The sequence below is a fragment of the Diabrotica undecimpunctata genome, chromosome 1 (genome assembly GCF_040954645.1).
Source record: "Diabrotica undecimpunctata isolate CICGRU chromosome 1, icDiaUnde3, whole genome shotgun sequence".
Lineage (NCBI taxonomy): Eukaryota > Metazoa > Arthropoda > Insecta > Coleoptera > Chrysomelidae > Diabrotica > Diabrotica undecimpunctata.
In genome coordinates this window covers 132,413,734-132,430,944 of record NC_092803.1, presented here as the reverse complement: position 1 = coordinate 132,430,944, position 17,211 = coordinate 132,413,734, and the positions used below count along the sequence as shown (strand labels likewise).

Genomic DNA, 17,211 nt, shown 5'->3' with positions numbered 1-17,211 from the left:
AGGGAAAGCTCCCGGCCCTGACGGGCTGCCACCAGAGGCAATAAAGATAATAGCAACTGAGAAACCAGGTTTGATCAGAAGAATATTTAATGATCTACTGCAGAAACAAGAGTTTCCCAAGGACTTGAAGGAGGCGAACTTGGTTCTACTCCTAAAGCCCGGGAAACCCCCTGATTCACCGACCTCTTATCGGCCAATATGCCTTCTGGACTGCCTTGGTAAGTTCTACGAAAGACTTATCAAGAAGAGGTTGGAAGGCATGTTGGAAGATGAGAGAGTCTTATCCAACCAACAGTACGGATTTAGGAAAGGCAGATCGACAATCGACGCCGCGACCTGGATAAGAAACGCGGCCAAATCAAGCAAGAAAAGATGGGTGGTTCTTGTTCTGTTGGACATAAAAAATGCTTTTAATTCAGCAAACTGGGGCCTCATAGTAGACCGAGTAGTCGAAAGCGGGGCTCCGGAATATATGTCCAATATAATAAAGGACTACCTTTCGGAACGATCCGTATGCATATCCAAGAAGAAAAAGAAACAAATGACCGCGGGAGTACCCCAGGGGTCAGTCCTGGGACCCTTACTCTGGAACATGTTATACAATGGGGTACTAGAAATTCACAAGCAGAGACAAGGAGTCAAAGCGATAGCATACGCAGACGATCTAACCCTATTGGTTGAGGATGATAAGAATTGGGGCATAACAGAAAAGGTAAATAAAGCAATAAACACGACCGCGGCGTGGATCGAGAAGAACGACTTAAAATTAGCAGTAGACAAAACAGAGATAATAATTCTGAGAGGACCAAGGAAAAGGGATGACTTGGTTTTCAAATATCAAGGCTCCGAAATAAGACCCCAAAGGACAGTCAAGTATCTCGGTATTACTTTCGACGACCGACTTACCTTTGGGCAGCACATACAAGAAGCATGTCGAAAGGCGGAAGGGAGGACCTCAGCATTGAACAAATTATTGCCAAACATAGGGGGGCCCGGATCTCAGAAGAGATCAGTTATGTTACAATCAATATTATCGATCATCTTATATGGGGCCCCCGTGTGGCACGAGGTTCTCCAGATGAAGAAATATAAGGACATGCTCTTTAGGGCTCAAAGGAAACCTCTGATCAGGGTGTGCAACGCGTACAGAACTGTATCTACCATTGCCTTACAGGTAGTGGCTGGTTCTGTACCCGTGCACATCCTGGCCAGGGAAAGAGCTCGAATGTATCAGAGGGGCAGCGGGGCGGTTGGTTCAGGGCCACAAGAAAGAGCCAGAAGCTTGGAGATGTGGCAGAGGGAATGGGCAACCGAAGTCGAAAAGGCGGCCTGGACGAGGTCCTTGGTCCCGGATGTAGTGAGGTGGTACGGGTGTCGGCATCGGCGCGTCAACTACTACTTCACGCAGTTTCTGACGGGGCACGGATCGTTTCGGAAATACACCCACAGAATCGGTAGGTCCAGAGACGATCTATGTCCTGAGTGTGGAGTGGTGGACGATGCGCAGCATGTTGTTTTCGACTGCCCTGCATACCACACGGGGCGAAACGAACTGCAGCTGAGCCTGGGATCTCCACTAGGCGAGCCTCACGAGCTGATCGATAAAGCCATCGACAGCAAGCACGATTTCGAACTGATCATTGCCTTTGTTACAAAAACCATAAAGCACAAGGAAGAGAAAGAGAGGCGGCTGCAGATGGATTGACCGCTATAGTTATGTACTGTTTTAAAAATGTGTCTTATTTATTTACTTATTTTATTGCATTTTATTTATTCAGGTTACTTTCGTTTTTACTATATCTTATCTATACCAACTTTAGCTGTTGTTTTTATTTTTATTTTATCTACATTACTTTTAACTTATTTTTTTTTATCTATTTTTATTTATTAATTTTGTTACGTTCCAAATTTAAAGTAGAAAGTCCCACCTCTATTTTATCAAAATTTAAATAATTCAGGACGTGTAAGAGCGGTTGCCTATAATATATTATAAGCAAGGTGGCGAAAATAAAATTAGTAATTTTTAAATAGGGGTAATGTCTGGCAAATTGTGCTGAAGTTAAGGGAACACGTCCTCTTTTTTGTGAAGAAACTAATTTAGATCGTTCTTTCTAGAGTTATCTTGGAAGAATTGGGATCATAAAATTGAAATTTTTGAATCTCGGTATTATTCGGTGACCTCCGTGTGTCAAGTTGTCAAGTGTTCGGAAAGACGACGGAAAGAAAGTGATTCCAGATTTGACGGTGTTACTGAAAGGTTGGGCTAGATTAAAAACGGCATTTTGTTTTTTTGCTTTTGCTGCTGTTCCATGTGGGATCTGGACTAGTCCGAACCGTGTGGATATTCAAGGGGATTTGCTGCCTTCGTGGAAGGGTTTTTTTGGAATATCCACAATTTCGCTAAAAAAAGCGGATCTACAGTACACGTGAATACCGGGAGTCGTATTTAGATCAAGAAATTAGCCTTAATCACGAGTCCAAATAGCCGGCTACGCTTCGGTCCAATTTGGGATATTTCAAACCCCTAATCTGGCTAAGAAGGGTGAGTGTTAGAACATTTCGTTTTTAATTAATTAAAAAGTTGTAGTTATTTTTTTATCCCATCTCTAAAAAGCTATTCACATTTTTATCAGTTTTCATACATTCAAGTTCGGAGACAAGTTTTTTTTTGTATTGCTCCATTATCGCCAAAAGGCAGATAAACAAAGTGTTAAAATCAATATATTTATTTCCAAATAATTATTTTAGACACAGATGGTAATTAATGTTTTCTTGCTTCAGGGTTGGTTGGTTTGTTTGTTTTTTTCTGCTTCTTCTTCTTCGTATTTTTCCGTCTGGCTGTAATTTTTAACTTTTCAACATTGTCACACAAGTCTATGTACAGCGACAAGCGTATGGGATTTTGGATTGAAGACACGCTGAACTATAACTGGAATTCCACGCGGTGAAGTATATGAAAATTCGAGGTATGGATCGATAATTAATTTTCAACGGAAGATTTAAGCGCCGTCTAATTTGGTTTGCGGAATACAATAGTTTTTTTTTAAAGATTATTTGCTGTTAGTTTTTATTTTCATATTTACAAATACTTTACAGATTTTTTTTAAAGATAATTTGCGGTTTATTTTATTAATTCAATATTTACACATACCTATTTTAATTTTGTAAACTGCGTCTAAGGGGGGGTTATATATTTGAGATTTATTTTTTTTATATTATTTTCTGCGCACGCACTTGAGCTCACGTGGTGTCCTATTTGCGTTAATTATTTTTTTTTGGTTGGTATTGAACCGCACACCCCTTAGCGTCCGGTACTTTTGATACGTCTTACCTTTCATTTTGTTCTGTTAAGTAGAAATAACTTATGAATTTTTGTTAGGCAAGCAGAAGCCGCATTTTTATATTATTTTTTTATTAAGCCTATGGTAAAGTTAAATAATATTGTAATATGTAATATGTATGTATTTATTTTCAACTATCTTGGGAATCTATTTATTAAAATTGACTAAATTCTAATCTGACAATTTCATTTATTTTTTTATTTATTCAGGTTGTATACTGTTACTTAGTATTTTAGTAGTAAACCTATTGGTAAGTTGGTGGTTTATTGAATAGCAACGTAGGGAAGGCTGTGGGCCAATTTACCTGGCGCCCCTGATATAACTTCGGATTTTTTTTGTTTTGTGGACCGCACGACCATCTCCACTGTTTTGTCTAGCCGCGAGCCATTCCCAGACTGTCACCGTATAGTACTTTTCTTTCCGGGTGTACGTCTGATTTATATTTGGTACAATTTGTAATTTTTTTATATAGATTCGGTTTTGTACGCCACATATTTTGGCGCCCAACGTGGGGCCCTTAATTAATTAACCGTTTTTTTGTCAACCCCTTGTGTAGATTCCTTTTAATTAGTTAACCTAACGTGTTTGGGCTTTAATTGACTAACTTTGATTTATTTACTTTACCACTGGTTTTGCACTTAGTAGTAGTCTTAGAACTTCGTGTTTAGTGGAAGTGTATGCCAAGAAGTGCTTACTAGTTTTTTTTTTGTGTGACGTGAAGTTGGAAGAAGCCAAAAATGGAACTTAAAAGAAGATACTTTGAAGTGGTGTTGTGGAACTTAGAAGAATTATGGATATATTAGGACTTTGAAATATTTCTATTTCAGTTGGAGTTCAAATTTATTTTTTTGAGAAGTTGGACTTCGAAATTCTACATTGTGGTTTAACTTAGTTATGTTAGGGAATGTAAATCTTTTTTTTTTGAGATTATGTTGTGACTTGTAATTTGTTCTGAAACAATGAAATTTTGAAAATCTTTTGTGAAATTTTATAGATTGAATAAAGCGACTATTACTTTTATTTTGCTTTTGGTTTGCTCCCATTAATAAAGTAAACTGTACCTGTGTGTTAATATTTTTACTTATATCTTGATTTTGTTTGAATATTTGCTCCTTTCGGTTGATACATTTTTTTTTAAATTTTGAACTTTGGCAAGATGGTGCGAAAACTTGTACCCAACTACTTAAGGAAAGAGGAACTGGAATATGAACTCAAAATTCGTGGAGTGTCTACTGGCACTGTTGAGTCTATGAGGTCTAGTCTGTCTGATGCACTTAGTCGTGAGGCAGCAAATGAAAGCTTTAGATATCCTGAGCACCCATTCACCTTTTCACAGGATAAAACTGCAATCGAGACTAAACTTGCGGAGCTGAATACGGCTGTTGGAAAGTTTGCCGGAACTCCTACTTGTGCTGAGTCCTTGAGATTGCGGACACAGATTAACCATGTCTTGGGGAGAATTGATCTTATGGTATTGCCAACAGGTGATGATGCAGACGCAGCCCAGGTTGTTAAGTCAGACTTTCTTGCTGAGATTTTGAAGTTGTCACAGGATTTACATGATAAGCAGCATCCAATCGGATCTGGTTCGGTACCAGTAGCGCTCGATGTGATTTCGGTTTTAAATCAGTCTTTTCAGGCAGGGGTAGGACAAGTTCATGCTTCTTCTCCTGGAGCGATGTCACAAGCTGGTAATAATGTTCTTTCAGGGTCTGTCTCTAGTTTTTCTTCTGGGATGATACTTCCTCATAAATGGGGAATAGAAAAGTTTTCAGGTTCTGCTAGGGGTATGTCTATTTCTGCATTTTTTGAGATGGTGAATGAATTGAGTCTCGCTCGTCATGTACCAGATAGTATACTTTTGGAATCAGGTATAGATTTATTTTCGGATAAAGCCTATCAGTTTTATAAAGATGTTCGTCTACGTGTAGGGAGTTGGGCTGAATTAGTTGAAGAGTTTCGTAGGGAGTACCTGTCAGCTCACCATGGGGAAGCGCTTTTTGAAGAGCTTCGGAGGAGAACTCAGCATTCGTCTGAGACTATTGGAGTTTACTTGGCAATAATGAATAGTTACTTTAATCGCTTGCGTTGTCATGTTCCAGAGGAAGTTAAATTGTCTATAGTTATTAGGAATTTGCATCCGTTCTATCAAGATAGATTACGTGATCCTTTGCCAGCTACCTTGGAGGAACTTCGTGTTCTATGTCGCAGTATGGAGGAAAGACGTGATTGTATTAGGAACTATGTTGAACCGAATAGTAGGAAAATGAATACTTTGGAAAAGGACCTAGCTTATATCAGTGTGGATGCTGAAAGTTGTAGTAGTGTTGGTGAGGGTCCTGTTGCTTCATCCGAATCGGAGTCCGCTAGAGGAAAGTTTAGGACTTTAGTCTGTTATCGTTGTAATCAGTCAGGCCATAAGGCAGTAGGGTGTTTAATGAAGAAGGAGGCTGTTCACTGTTTTAAGTGTAAGAAAGAAGGGTTTACAGTCAGAACTTGTCCTTCGTGTAATTCGGGAAACGGAAGGAAGCGCACCTAACTGGTCGAAGAGGTGTTGCCGACGTTGACTCGACCAACCTACGTCCTATTTTAGACTTTATTTTACATCATTCCGAAGGAGATGAACGTCCATATTTGAAAGTTAAAGTCTTAGGAAAGGAAATTTTGGGATTATTGGATTCTGGTGCTTCAAAGACCATTGTAGGAAGAACTGGTTGGAAATTTTTACAAAACTTGGGTTTAGAGTTGGATACTTCGAAGAAGACCGTTTGTAGAGTGGCGAATGGTCAGATGTGTGAATCGTTGGGGGAATGTTTAGTACCTTTCATGGTTAGGGATCGCTTGCGTGTCTTGCCAGTATTAGTTATTTTGGACGTACCGCACATTCTGATTTTAGGATCTGATTTTTGGCGTGTTATGGGTATCGTTCCAGATTTGAGGCATAACGAATGGTATTTTTCGGACGCTCCAGCAATGGTAGGTTCAGTGGATCATCTCCGAGGTCAAACTATTTTGACCGATGCAGAGAAGTCGCAATTGGAGGAAGTTATTAATAGAAGTCGTGAACTAATGGGCACTTCTCTTGGTTGTACTGATGTCACTGAGCATGTGATTGTTTGTAAATCTGCACCCATAAAACAACGTTACTATCCTGTATCCCCAGTAATCCAAAGCCATATTGATAAAGAGCTAGAAGATATGTTGGCGAAAGGAGTAGTGGAGCGATCGAATAGTGCTTGGTCGTCCCCGATTCTCTTGGTGAAAAAAAAGGTTCCAGAAGGTGAAGAACCAAAATGGAGGTTCTGCGTAGACTATCGAAAGCTTAATGCCGTAACAGAGAGGGATGGCTACCCATTACCGTACATCTCTAATATTTTAAATAAATTAAAGAACGCGCATTATCTTTCCACCATAGACATTAAGTCGGCGTATTGGCAGGTACCTGTTGCTAAGGCTTCCAGGCCTTATACTGCTTTTACGGTTCCTGGTCGAGGTCTTTTTCAGTTTTGCAGAATGCCTTTTGGATTACATAATGCCCCGGCTACATGGCAGAGGTTGATAGATCGTGTCCTCGGTCCGGAGTTGGAACCCTATGTTTTTACTTACTTGGATGACGTGGTCATCGTGACAAAGTCTATTGAAGAACATGTAAGGATCTTAGAGGAAGTCTTTAGACGCTTGAGAGAAGCTAAGTTAACCGTTAGCTGGGATAAATGTCAATTTTGTAGACCGGAACTAAAGTATTTGGGTCATGTGGTTGATAGGAATGGACTACATGTTGATGGTGATAAGGTCAAGGCTATGCTACGTATCCCAACACCCACATCCGTCAAGGAAGTTCGTAGCATCATAGGCACATTTTCCTGGTATCGAAGATTTATTCCTTCCTTTGCGACACTACTAGCTCCAATTACAGCGATATTGAAGAAAGGAAGAAAATTCAATTGGACCCCGAGTTGTGAAGAATCTTTTCAGAAAATAAAAGAATGTCTAGTTTCTGCTCCGATACTTAATTGTCCTGACTACAATTTGCCTTTTGTTGTCCAATGTGATGCCTCAGGATATGGAGTGGGCGCCGTGTTATTGCAGCCAGGCCCGGATGGTGACGAAGTAATTAGTTTCCTGAGCAGATCACTAACGCGTCAAGAAAGGAATTTTTCCACGACGGAACGGGAATGTTTAGCTGTGTTATGGGCAGTCGAAAAACTGCGTCCTTATTTGGAGGGTGTTCCGTTTACGGTCGTGACTGATCACGCATCCCTCGTATGGCTTCAAAATTTGAAGGATCCTACTGGAAGATTAGCTCGATGGGCGGTAAGATTGCAACAATATGACTTTAAGATTGTGCATCGGAAAGGAAAAGAACATGTTGTCCCCGATTTGTTATCTCGTTCAGTTCCCGTGCTTGATATGGTTGAAGAGGTTGTACCGCTTCCTAGTGGTGATAGTTGGTATGATAAACTTTGTAGAAAAATCGAGTCTAATCCCTTGAAGTATCCTCAGTGGAGAATGTCTGGTGGCAAACTTTATAAATACATCCGTCCCAGTCATGGATTTTTGGTCGAGGAAGTGGACAATTGGAAGGAAGTCGTTCCTAAGGGTCAACGATTGGAAGTGCTGAAGTTGTGTCATGATAGTCCTTTAGCAGGTCATATGGGGATCCTGAAAACTTATAAGCGTATTAACGAGAAGTATTTTTGGCCGAAACTGCGGAGTGATGTATCTCGTTACGTTGGACGTTGCTCACTGTGTGCCATGCATAAGGTGGAACAAGGTAAGCCCAAAGGCTTTATGACTCCTCAACCTAAAGCTACTCAACCATGGGAGATAGTAGCAACCGATCTTATGGGACCTTTCCCAAGATCAACTCAAGGCTATAAGTTTATCTTAGTGGTAATGGATGTGTTTAGTAAATTTTCTTTGGTATTTCCGTTGCGATCCTCAAAAGCCGTGCATGTCGTTAAGAAAATAGAAGAAGAAGTTTTTCTCGTATTTGGAGTTCCACGTCTGTTACTATGTGATAATGGTGTCCAGTATACTTCGGGTATTTTCAAGAAAATGATGGAAACCTATGGTGTCTCAGTTCGTTATAATGCGTTGTATCATCCACAGTGCAATCCATCTGAACGCTATAACCGAACCCTTAAAACAATGATGGCAACTTATATAGCTGACAACCATAGGAAGTGGGATGAAAATTTGGCCAAACTAGCATGTGCTACGCGCACTGCATACCACGAGTCGACTGGTCAAGATCCCTACTTCATAAATTTCGGTCGGAAGATGGTAGTGGATGGACGAGATTTTTCCCGAAAGGACAAACTCGGAGACCCGGAGGACGAAGTAGCTAAAATGGGATATAATCGATCGCGTGGACTCCAGGAATTATTTGTTGATGTTAGAAAACGTTTAGATAAAGCTTCGGCTAAGTGTGAGAAGACCTATAATCTACGGAGACGTCCAGAGGAATTTCAGCCCCATCAGTCAGTATGGCGGAGAAATTTTGTGTTGTCAGATGCCGCTAAATATTTCACGAAAAAGTTAGCTCCTAGATGGATAGGACCCTACTTCGTGAAGAAGAAAGTTTCCCCCTGGACATATAGTTTAGAGGATGAAAATGGCAAGGATCAAGGTATTTGGAATATTAAGGATTTAAGGATTAGTAACCCGACTGGTGATCCCGATAGGATTTAGGTCGGAGTAGAACGGACTAGCAAAAGTTTTGTCTAGTCTAAGTAAATTTAGTTAGTCTTTTGAAATTGGTTGTATTTATTTTTTTTGTTGTGTCCGTGAAGGATGACTGAGTGTTGGCTATGATCTGTTCTTAGGATGTATTTGGATGGTCAACCGATTCGTTTTTTTTTGTGTTAGGTAGCCAATACGAAGTCGTAGGGTTGCGGTAGCCTTAATTTCTTTTGATTTATGGAATTGAATGTCACTTAGGTTTGGTCAGAAATATGTTGTCTTCGATGATATGGCGTTGGGATTTGTTTTGATGTTAGTAAGCCATTCTATTTAATTGGGATTTTTTCGAAGCCACATAATTATGTTTTGGTGAATCTTGTTGGATAATAGCTTAGTTTTGGATGATTCACTAAATTTCGTTGTATACGGATTTAAATTCTGAAAGACCTATCTCATTTTTATTTTAATGAACAATTGGAATTACACTACTGTTTCGGTAGATGTTCCTCGCAGTATCAGTAAGAGTGGAATGGTGGAGAGTTTCTTATGGACTCATGTTATGCGAGGTATAGTGAAGTACTAGCGATGCCCCAGAGCTGGGAGGTCGCGAATAAGGGCAACATCCAGTAACCGACCTAATCAGTGTTGTCAGATTGACGTTGGAATTTGAAACTATTCTACTTGATCTCATACGATGAGAGATGACTGTTGTGTGGAAGTGGAGTAAGTGTTGTAAGTAAGTTGTTGCTTTGTGCGTGTGGTTTGAGATTGGTATGTCTTTCGTTGTCCAAGTACTTGCGCACGGTGAAGACGGTGTGGATGATGATTGTGTTGTGGACTTCGCTCGGAGTTTAGGTAGTGCGTCGCTAGCGCGAGGGAAAATTTTCTTCGTCTAGTTTTTCCTCGTAAATTTTCCTCTGGGAAAGGGAGGTGTTGTTACGTTCCAAATTTAAAGTAGAAAGTCCCACCTCTATTTTATCAAAATTTAAATAATTCAGGACGTGTAAGAGCGGTTGCCTATAATATATTATAAGCAAGGTGGCGAAAATAAAATTAGTAATTTTTAAATAGGGGTAATGTCTGGCAAATTGTGCTGAAGTTAAGGGAACACGTCCTCTTTTTTGTGAAGAAACTAATTTAGATCGTTCTTTCTAGAGTTATCTTGGAAGAATTGGGATCATAAAATTGAAATTTTTGAATCTCGGTATTATTCGGTGACCTCCGTGTGTCAAGTTGTCAAGTGTTCGGAAAGACGACGGAAAGAAAGTGATTCCAGATTTGACGGTGTTACTGAAAGGTTGGGCTAGATTAAAAACGGCATTTTGTTTTTTTGCTTTTGCTGCTGTTCCATGTGGGATCTGGACTAGTCCGAACCGTGTGGATATTCAAGGGGATTTGCTGCCTTCGTGGAAGGGTTTTTTTGGAATATCCACAATTTCGCTAAAAAAAGCGGATCTACAGTACACGTGAATACCGGGAGTCGTATTTAGATCAAGAAATTAGCCTTAATCACGAGTCCAAATAGCCGGCTACGCTTCGGTCCAATTTGGGATATTTCAAACCCCTAATCTGGCTAAGAAGGGTGAGTGTTAGAACATTTCGTTTTTAATTAATTAAAAAGTTGTAGTTATTTTTTTATCCCATCTCTAAAAAGCTATTCACATTTTTATCAGTTTTCATACATTCAAGTTCGGAGACAAGTTTTTTTTTGTATTGCTCCATTATCGCCAAAAGGCAGATAAACAAAGTGTTAAAATCAATATATTTATTTCCAAATAATTATTTTAGACACAGATGGTAATTAATGTTTTCTTGCTTCAGGGTTGGTTGGTTTGTTTGTTTTTTTCTGCTTCTTCTTCTTCGTATTTTTCCGTCTGGCTGTAATTTTTAACTTTTCAACATTGTCACACAAGTCTATGTACAGCGACAAGCGTATGGGATTTTGGATTGAAGACACGCTGAACTATAACTGGAATTCCACGCGGTGAAGTATATGAAAATTCGAGGTATGGATCGATAATTAATTTTCAACGGAAGATTTAAGCGCCGTCTAATTTGGTTTGCGGAATACAATAGTTTTTTTTTAAAGATTATTTGCTGTTAGTTTTTATTTTCATATTTACAAATACTTTACAGATTTTTTTTAAAGATAATTTGCGGTTTATTTTATTAATTCAATATTTACACATACCTATTTTAATTTTGTAAACTGCGTCTAAGGGGGGGTTATATATTTGAGATTTATTTTTTTTATATTATTTTCTGCGCACGCACTTGAGCTCACGTGGTGTCCTATTTGCGTTAATTATTTTTTTTTGGTTGGTATTGAACCGCACACCCCTTAGCGTCCGGTACTTTTGATACGTCTTACCTTTCATTTTGTTCTGTTAAGTAGAAATAACTTATGAATTTTTGTTAGGCAAGCAGAAGCCGCATTTTTATATTATTTTTTTATTAAGCCTATGGTAAAGTTAAATAATATTGTAATATGTAATATGTATGTATTTATTTTCAACTATCTTGGGAATCTATTTATTAAAATTGACTAAATTCTAATCTGACAATTTCATTTATTTTTTTATTTATTCAGGTTGTATACTGTTACTTAGTATTTTAGTAGTAAACCTATTGGTAAGTTGGTGGTTTATTGAATAGCAACGTAGGGAAGGCTGTGGGCCAATTTACCTGGCGCCCCTGATATAACTTCGGATTTTTTTTGTTTTGTGGACCGCACGACCATCTCCACTGTTTTGTCTAGCCGCGAGCCATTCCCAGACTGTCACCGTATAGTACTTTTCTTTCCGGGTGTACGTCTGATTTATATTTGGTACAATTTGTAATTTTTTTATATAGATTCGGTTTTGTACGCCACAATTTATTTATTTTATTTCATTGTCGGGGCCGCGGGACATGGGACGGGAAAAGACTTTTTACATCCAATCCCGTCGGATGTCCCGATACCCCGAAATTTAGTGAATGAGGGTATGAATGCGGAACTGAATTGATGAAAGTACGAATGAATGGTGTTACTGTTAATTGCCAACTGGTTCTACTCGTTAGTTTCAATGTGGAAGGGGTGGCAACCAGGCTGTCTCGCCAGAATGAGGATTGAGCAGGACGGTAGCTTCACCGACCAGTCTCGCCCGAGCCTTGTGCTGGTGAGAGAGACCGGGAGGCCGTCAAATCCAGGTAATGCACGCGAAAAGTGCCAGAGGGAAGTTAAGAGTAAGGCTGACGGGCCAGATATGCTCGCTAAGAGCGGTTCCGGGCCCGTCGGTCGGAGAAAGAGGGGGTGGTTTAGTCGGTAGGCGGTCTCGTCACCGGTGAAGCGTAAGAGATTGAATCCGACACACCTGGGTAAAGGGCTGACACCCGGTCTTTTAGAAGATTCTTCCACCTCCCAAAAAAAAAAAAAGCTACTGCATGTAAATTTATTTTGATTTTTTTTTTTTTGGAACGTTTGTTGTCATTCGGGTAGTTCGGCATTTTTCTGTTAAATTATATGCCAATTCTTTTATAAAAAGCCTTCTTTTATGTAGTTTGTTCCTATTATATTGAGGATTTACATGCATATATAATACATATGCGTTAATTATCGCCAAATCTAAAATATTATAAAATAAGCAAAGTGGCCACTTTCTAGTTCCTCTTTTGCAGGTATAAGCTGACGCTAATTTATCTGTAGTATCTACACCTCCTTTGGTTCTATTGTATTCTAAAATAATGTCTGGTTTCTTATGTGCTTGCAATGACACCTGGTCATCTAAATGCATCGAGGACAAAAGAATAACAGATTTACCCTTTTTAGGTCTATATGAAACTAAAGTCATATTCTTCTAGTCTAAAAATTGATGATAGGGCTTCTTTACTTTTATTTGGTAGAAATTCAACTGGAATAAAAGTGTTGTTCTTTCGTAATGTTCCATTTAATGTTAGTTTACGTTTTAATAATTCAGTCGCTAATTGGTAGTCAGTAAAAAAATTTACGTGGTTATGTTTCGCCCAAAATTCTGAACATCTTTTATAAGTCTTAAAACCACATTTCTGCCCCGATGTACGTCACGGGGCTGATTTTCTGCTTTTCCTGTATACACTTCTGCACAATACACGTACGCAGTTTTGACATCAGATCAAAGCCATAATTTAATTCCATATTTTCCACCTGGTTTTGTTGGAATACACTGTCTGAAGGAGACACTTACCCCTAAATGGTACAAGTTGTTCGTCGAAAAATTGTTTCAGAGACATAGTAGCTCTAAAAATGGACCTACCATCAGAATTGCTCCAAAGTTCCTGCAGAGATTCTCCGGCACCTTTATGAACACCAGCCAGTAGTAAGAAGTAAACCTTGAATAAAATTGCAAAATTTCAAGTTAATTTATTTTATAACTATAATGAAAGTATTTACCTATAAAAGCTTCTAACTCTTCCAGTGATATTTCTTTTATAGTTAACATTTTTTCATTACATATGCGACTACGTTCTCTGTTAGTTTTCACTAAGAGTAAATTGAGCATTTCATCAGTGAAAAACAATCTGATTGAAGATATAGGTTCATCGGTAATTCGTTGAGTGGCATATCTGGTGGGACCTGGCACAGGATTTAGTATATTGATGGATTTAAACAATATACAACGCAATTAGTAAAACCCACAAATTTAGTAAGAAAATATATGTAGCACTTGAGCCACCACTTACCTTACACGTGACTGAGTTGGTGGATATTTGTTCCAAACTGTCCCATCTTCTGTATATTGTAAATCTTCTTGTTCAGGAACTTCTATTTCGTTTTCCGAATTTTCGCTTTCATCTTTGTCACCATCAACCGTAGATACATGATCTTTTTCAGAAAATTCTTCATCTACTAACTCTTCATTACTAGTGACGGTTTCTAAATTGGTAGATTCATCTTCATTTCCTGAGTTTTCTTCAAGGATTTTTCGTAATTCCCTTGCGTGAGTCCTCTCCTGGAGCTCATTTTTCAGTAAGCGCGTATTATTCTGTTTTTCACAAATGATTGTACACCACACTCTCAACTCTAAACTTCAAGCGATCAAGTCTGGTACAACACTAAAGATACTCGACAAACGCTTCCGAAAATAGAACCCATAAAATCTAATCACCCTTCTCAGAAAAATAAACAAAACAAACATCACTCAAAACTAATCTATCGCTCAAAGTTTGGTTACATACAGTAATGATGTGGGTATTTTCTAAGGCCCCGTAGAGTTCACGGGCCTTAGAAAATATGTTAATGCTACCACATACCGATCCTGGCGAGTAGTAGATGCACGTTGAGGATCTCCATGTCTTTCAACTACATTACCGATATTGTTCATATCGATGTCACAATCGCGAAATCACGCTCCAAGATATATCAAAATGATGTGCAACATCAGCTTGTGAAAGATCTATCTCAATTATATTCACAGAACTAACCTTGTTACCATTGACCAAATGTGTTAAATAAGGACGCTTCATGACTATCGTTGCGTTTAATAATCTTGTCTAAGTTTAAGTAAATGCAGACTATCTTTATTTGTAGCACTTTTTCTTTACAATTTGAAGCAATTCATAGTATGACTTTGAGGCACTGTCACTTTTGTCTTAATAAAACAGTGCAATTGGCAGAGTGATAGCTTGATTTTTATCTTCTTCTTTAGGTACCGTCTCCTCTAAGAAGGTTGGTAATCAACACAGCTATTTTCACTTTTGACATTGCAGCTCTCTGAACAAGTCGACGGAACTGCAATTATACCACTTTCTCAGATTGTTGAGCCAGGAGATACGTCTTCTTTCAATACTTCGTTTTCCCTGTATTTTTCTCTGCATTATGGTTTGTAGCAACACATATTTATCCCCTCTCGTAACGTGGCCGAGATTGATTTTTATAGAAGAAGTTTCAGTCGAATGGTATGTATTAACAAAAAAGTGTTTAAGTTTTTATTTAAAACAGTGGAATACTAGTGTTTCTACGTCTCTAAGTCAATTATGTATAGTAAGAATCTTTCGTCGAATAATAGTCCCACCTCCAAATTCATCATTTTAATTTTTTCCCTTTATCATTGCGTATTATTATATATTTTTCATATGCTGTGGACCCTTTTCCTTTCGTCTGGTTTATAATAGTACCCGTATAATGACTCACTGGATACTTATTTCGATTAATGTTTTGCTGTCTCTTGTGTTATACGATACGATGTTGCAGTTGTTATGTTGTGTTAAGTTGTAAATCTACCTTAATATTTGTAAACCTTGACAGTCGACAGACTGGTCTTATGGCTCTTTAGAGATAATTATGTATTAGTATTAGTTTGTCTTGTAATAAATAAAATATAGAACAACAGAAGAAGATATAAACAACAGACTGAGACAAACAAGAAACTGTATAAGACAACTAAACTCAGTGTTGTGGGATAAGAACATTACGATAAAGACAAAAAAGAGAATATATAACACCCTGACAAGAAGTATCCTGACATATGGGTCCGAAAACTGGACAATAAACAAGAGAAATAGAGGTAGAATAAGAGCAGTAGAAATGGAGTTCCTGAGGAGAAGCTGTAGACTTACAAAAAGAGACAGAATTGAAACCGCAGAGATTAAGCGGAGAATGGGAGTGCAATCAGACATAATCGACTATATAGAGGAGAAGAGACTATCCTGGTACGGCCACGTCAGAAGAGCGGACAGAGGACGCTAGATAAACAAAATCACAGAATGGAGCCCGATTGGAAGAAGAAAGAGAGGAAGACCCCGAAGGTCATTCAGAGATGAAATCGACGAGGCTATGGAGAAAAGAACCCTGCAAGATGGAGACTGGAATGACAGGGAAAATTGGAGAAAACGGTTGAGTGAAGGAAGACAGTGAAAACTGTGGAAATCCTTAGTAGTAGTAAATAAAATATACAGAGATGAGTCATCTATTATAACAAAAAGCCCACAGAGTAGAACAAACACCAGCAAGCCAGCTTTAGTAGGAATGTTCGTTTTCATACTCTCACTCGTCATTGTTTTCCATTGTTGACAGAAAAAAATACGCACAAAATAAATAAGGTAGTTTATACCAGTTTAAAAATATAAAATACAAATAAATAAAATTGTACTAACCTGAGACAAACTAACTGATTTTCCGTCATTAGACAAACTTGCCGTAACCAAGGGATATCCAGGCATATATACCCATTTTTCCATTTTATTTCCCAACTCCATAGCGTCCAGTAAATTAGTGGGATTAGTGCAATTAAATTTACTAAAATATACAATTGTATAATAATACAATAATAATCTTATTTTCAAAAATATCAACCACTGTATCAAAAACATTGCTAATAAATGAGCATATGCAGGCTGCATAATTACTTCTTTCTTTTCATCTAACATGTAGGTAGTAAACAAGAAGAAGCACTATGGAGCAGAAGACGCCCACCAAACAGATGGACTGACGACCTGAAACATGTTACCAGTAACTGAATGCAAGCCGCACAAGACGGAGGCAGATTTAAATAACTAAAGGAGACCTATGTCCAGCAGGGACACGTACTGGTTGATGATGATTGTGCATATAAGGTTAAAGATATATATGCGAATTAGTTTTAACATGCTAATTTACTGTGAACCTTTTATGAACGTATTCCTGCAAGAATAAAGATCACATAAGTTATATGTATAAGTTTTGCTCGAAGTTCTCTATTGCAAATTTGTATCTGCTTGGCGATAAAATGCAAAAAATGCTGAAAAATCTATTCATTTTGCATTTTTTCCGCTTTTTACTAATAAAAAATCAAATTAAAATAACATTAACATGCTCTTTTTCTTCTTTATTTATTATTTTTCTGAGTTCATCATTGTTAACCTCCTTCATATGTTTCCATTTGGCTCGGTTTTGTACCTTGTTCATTCATTTTTTATTTGATTTTTCCTGATACAGTACGTTAAGTTTTAAATTAGGTATACACACTATAAATGGCAACACTGCGCGCCGTCGACTTTCCACGAACCTCCGTTGATCCATCGCCAACAATTTGTCATGTTACAGTGGTTGTTTAAAGTAATAATAGCCTAGATTTTAATTTATTTTTGTAAACAACACGTCTGTTTATAAGCCCGCAAAACAATAAATGGTTTTATGGTGGTAGATCTGGACAACAGTGTGTCGCTTTATTTTCTGTGTTTTTTGAGAGGA

The 17,211-nt window shown here is 38.2% G+C and overlaps 1 protein-coding gene across 2 annotated transcripts in view; it reads right to left on the bottom strand.

Annotated features, from left to right (window-relative positions):
* The window catches only part of LOC140431921 (aminopeptidase N-like), an 89,507-nt gene that overhangs the window by 24,377 nt on the left and 47,919 nt on the right, over positions 1-17,211 (bottom strand). For both annotated transcript variants that reach the window (XM_072519792.1, XM_072519796.1), the window contains exon 8: positions 16,137-16,278. In XM_072519792.1, the coding sequence (XP_072375893.1) occupies positions 16,137-16,278 (142 nt within the window). The remainder of the gene's footprint in view (positions 1-16,136; positions 16,279-17,211) is intronic.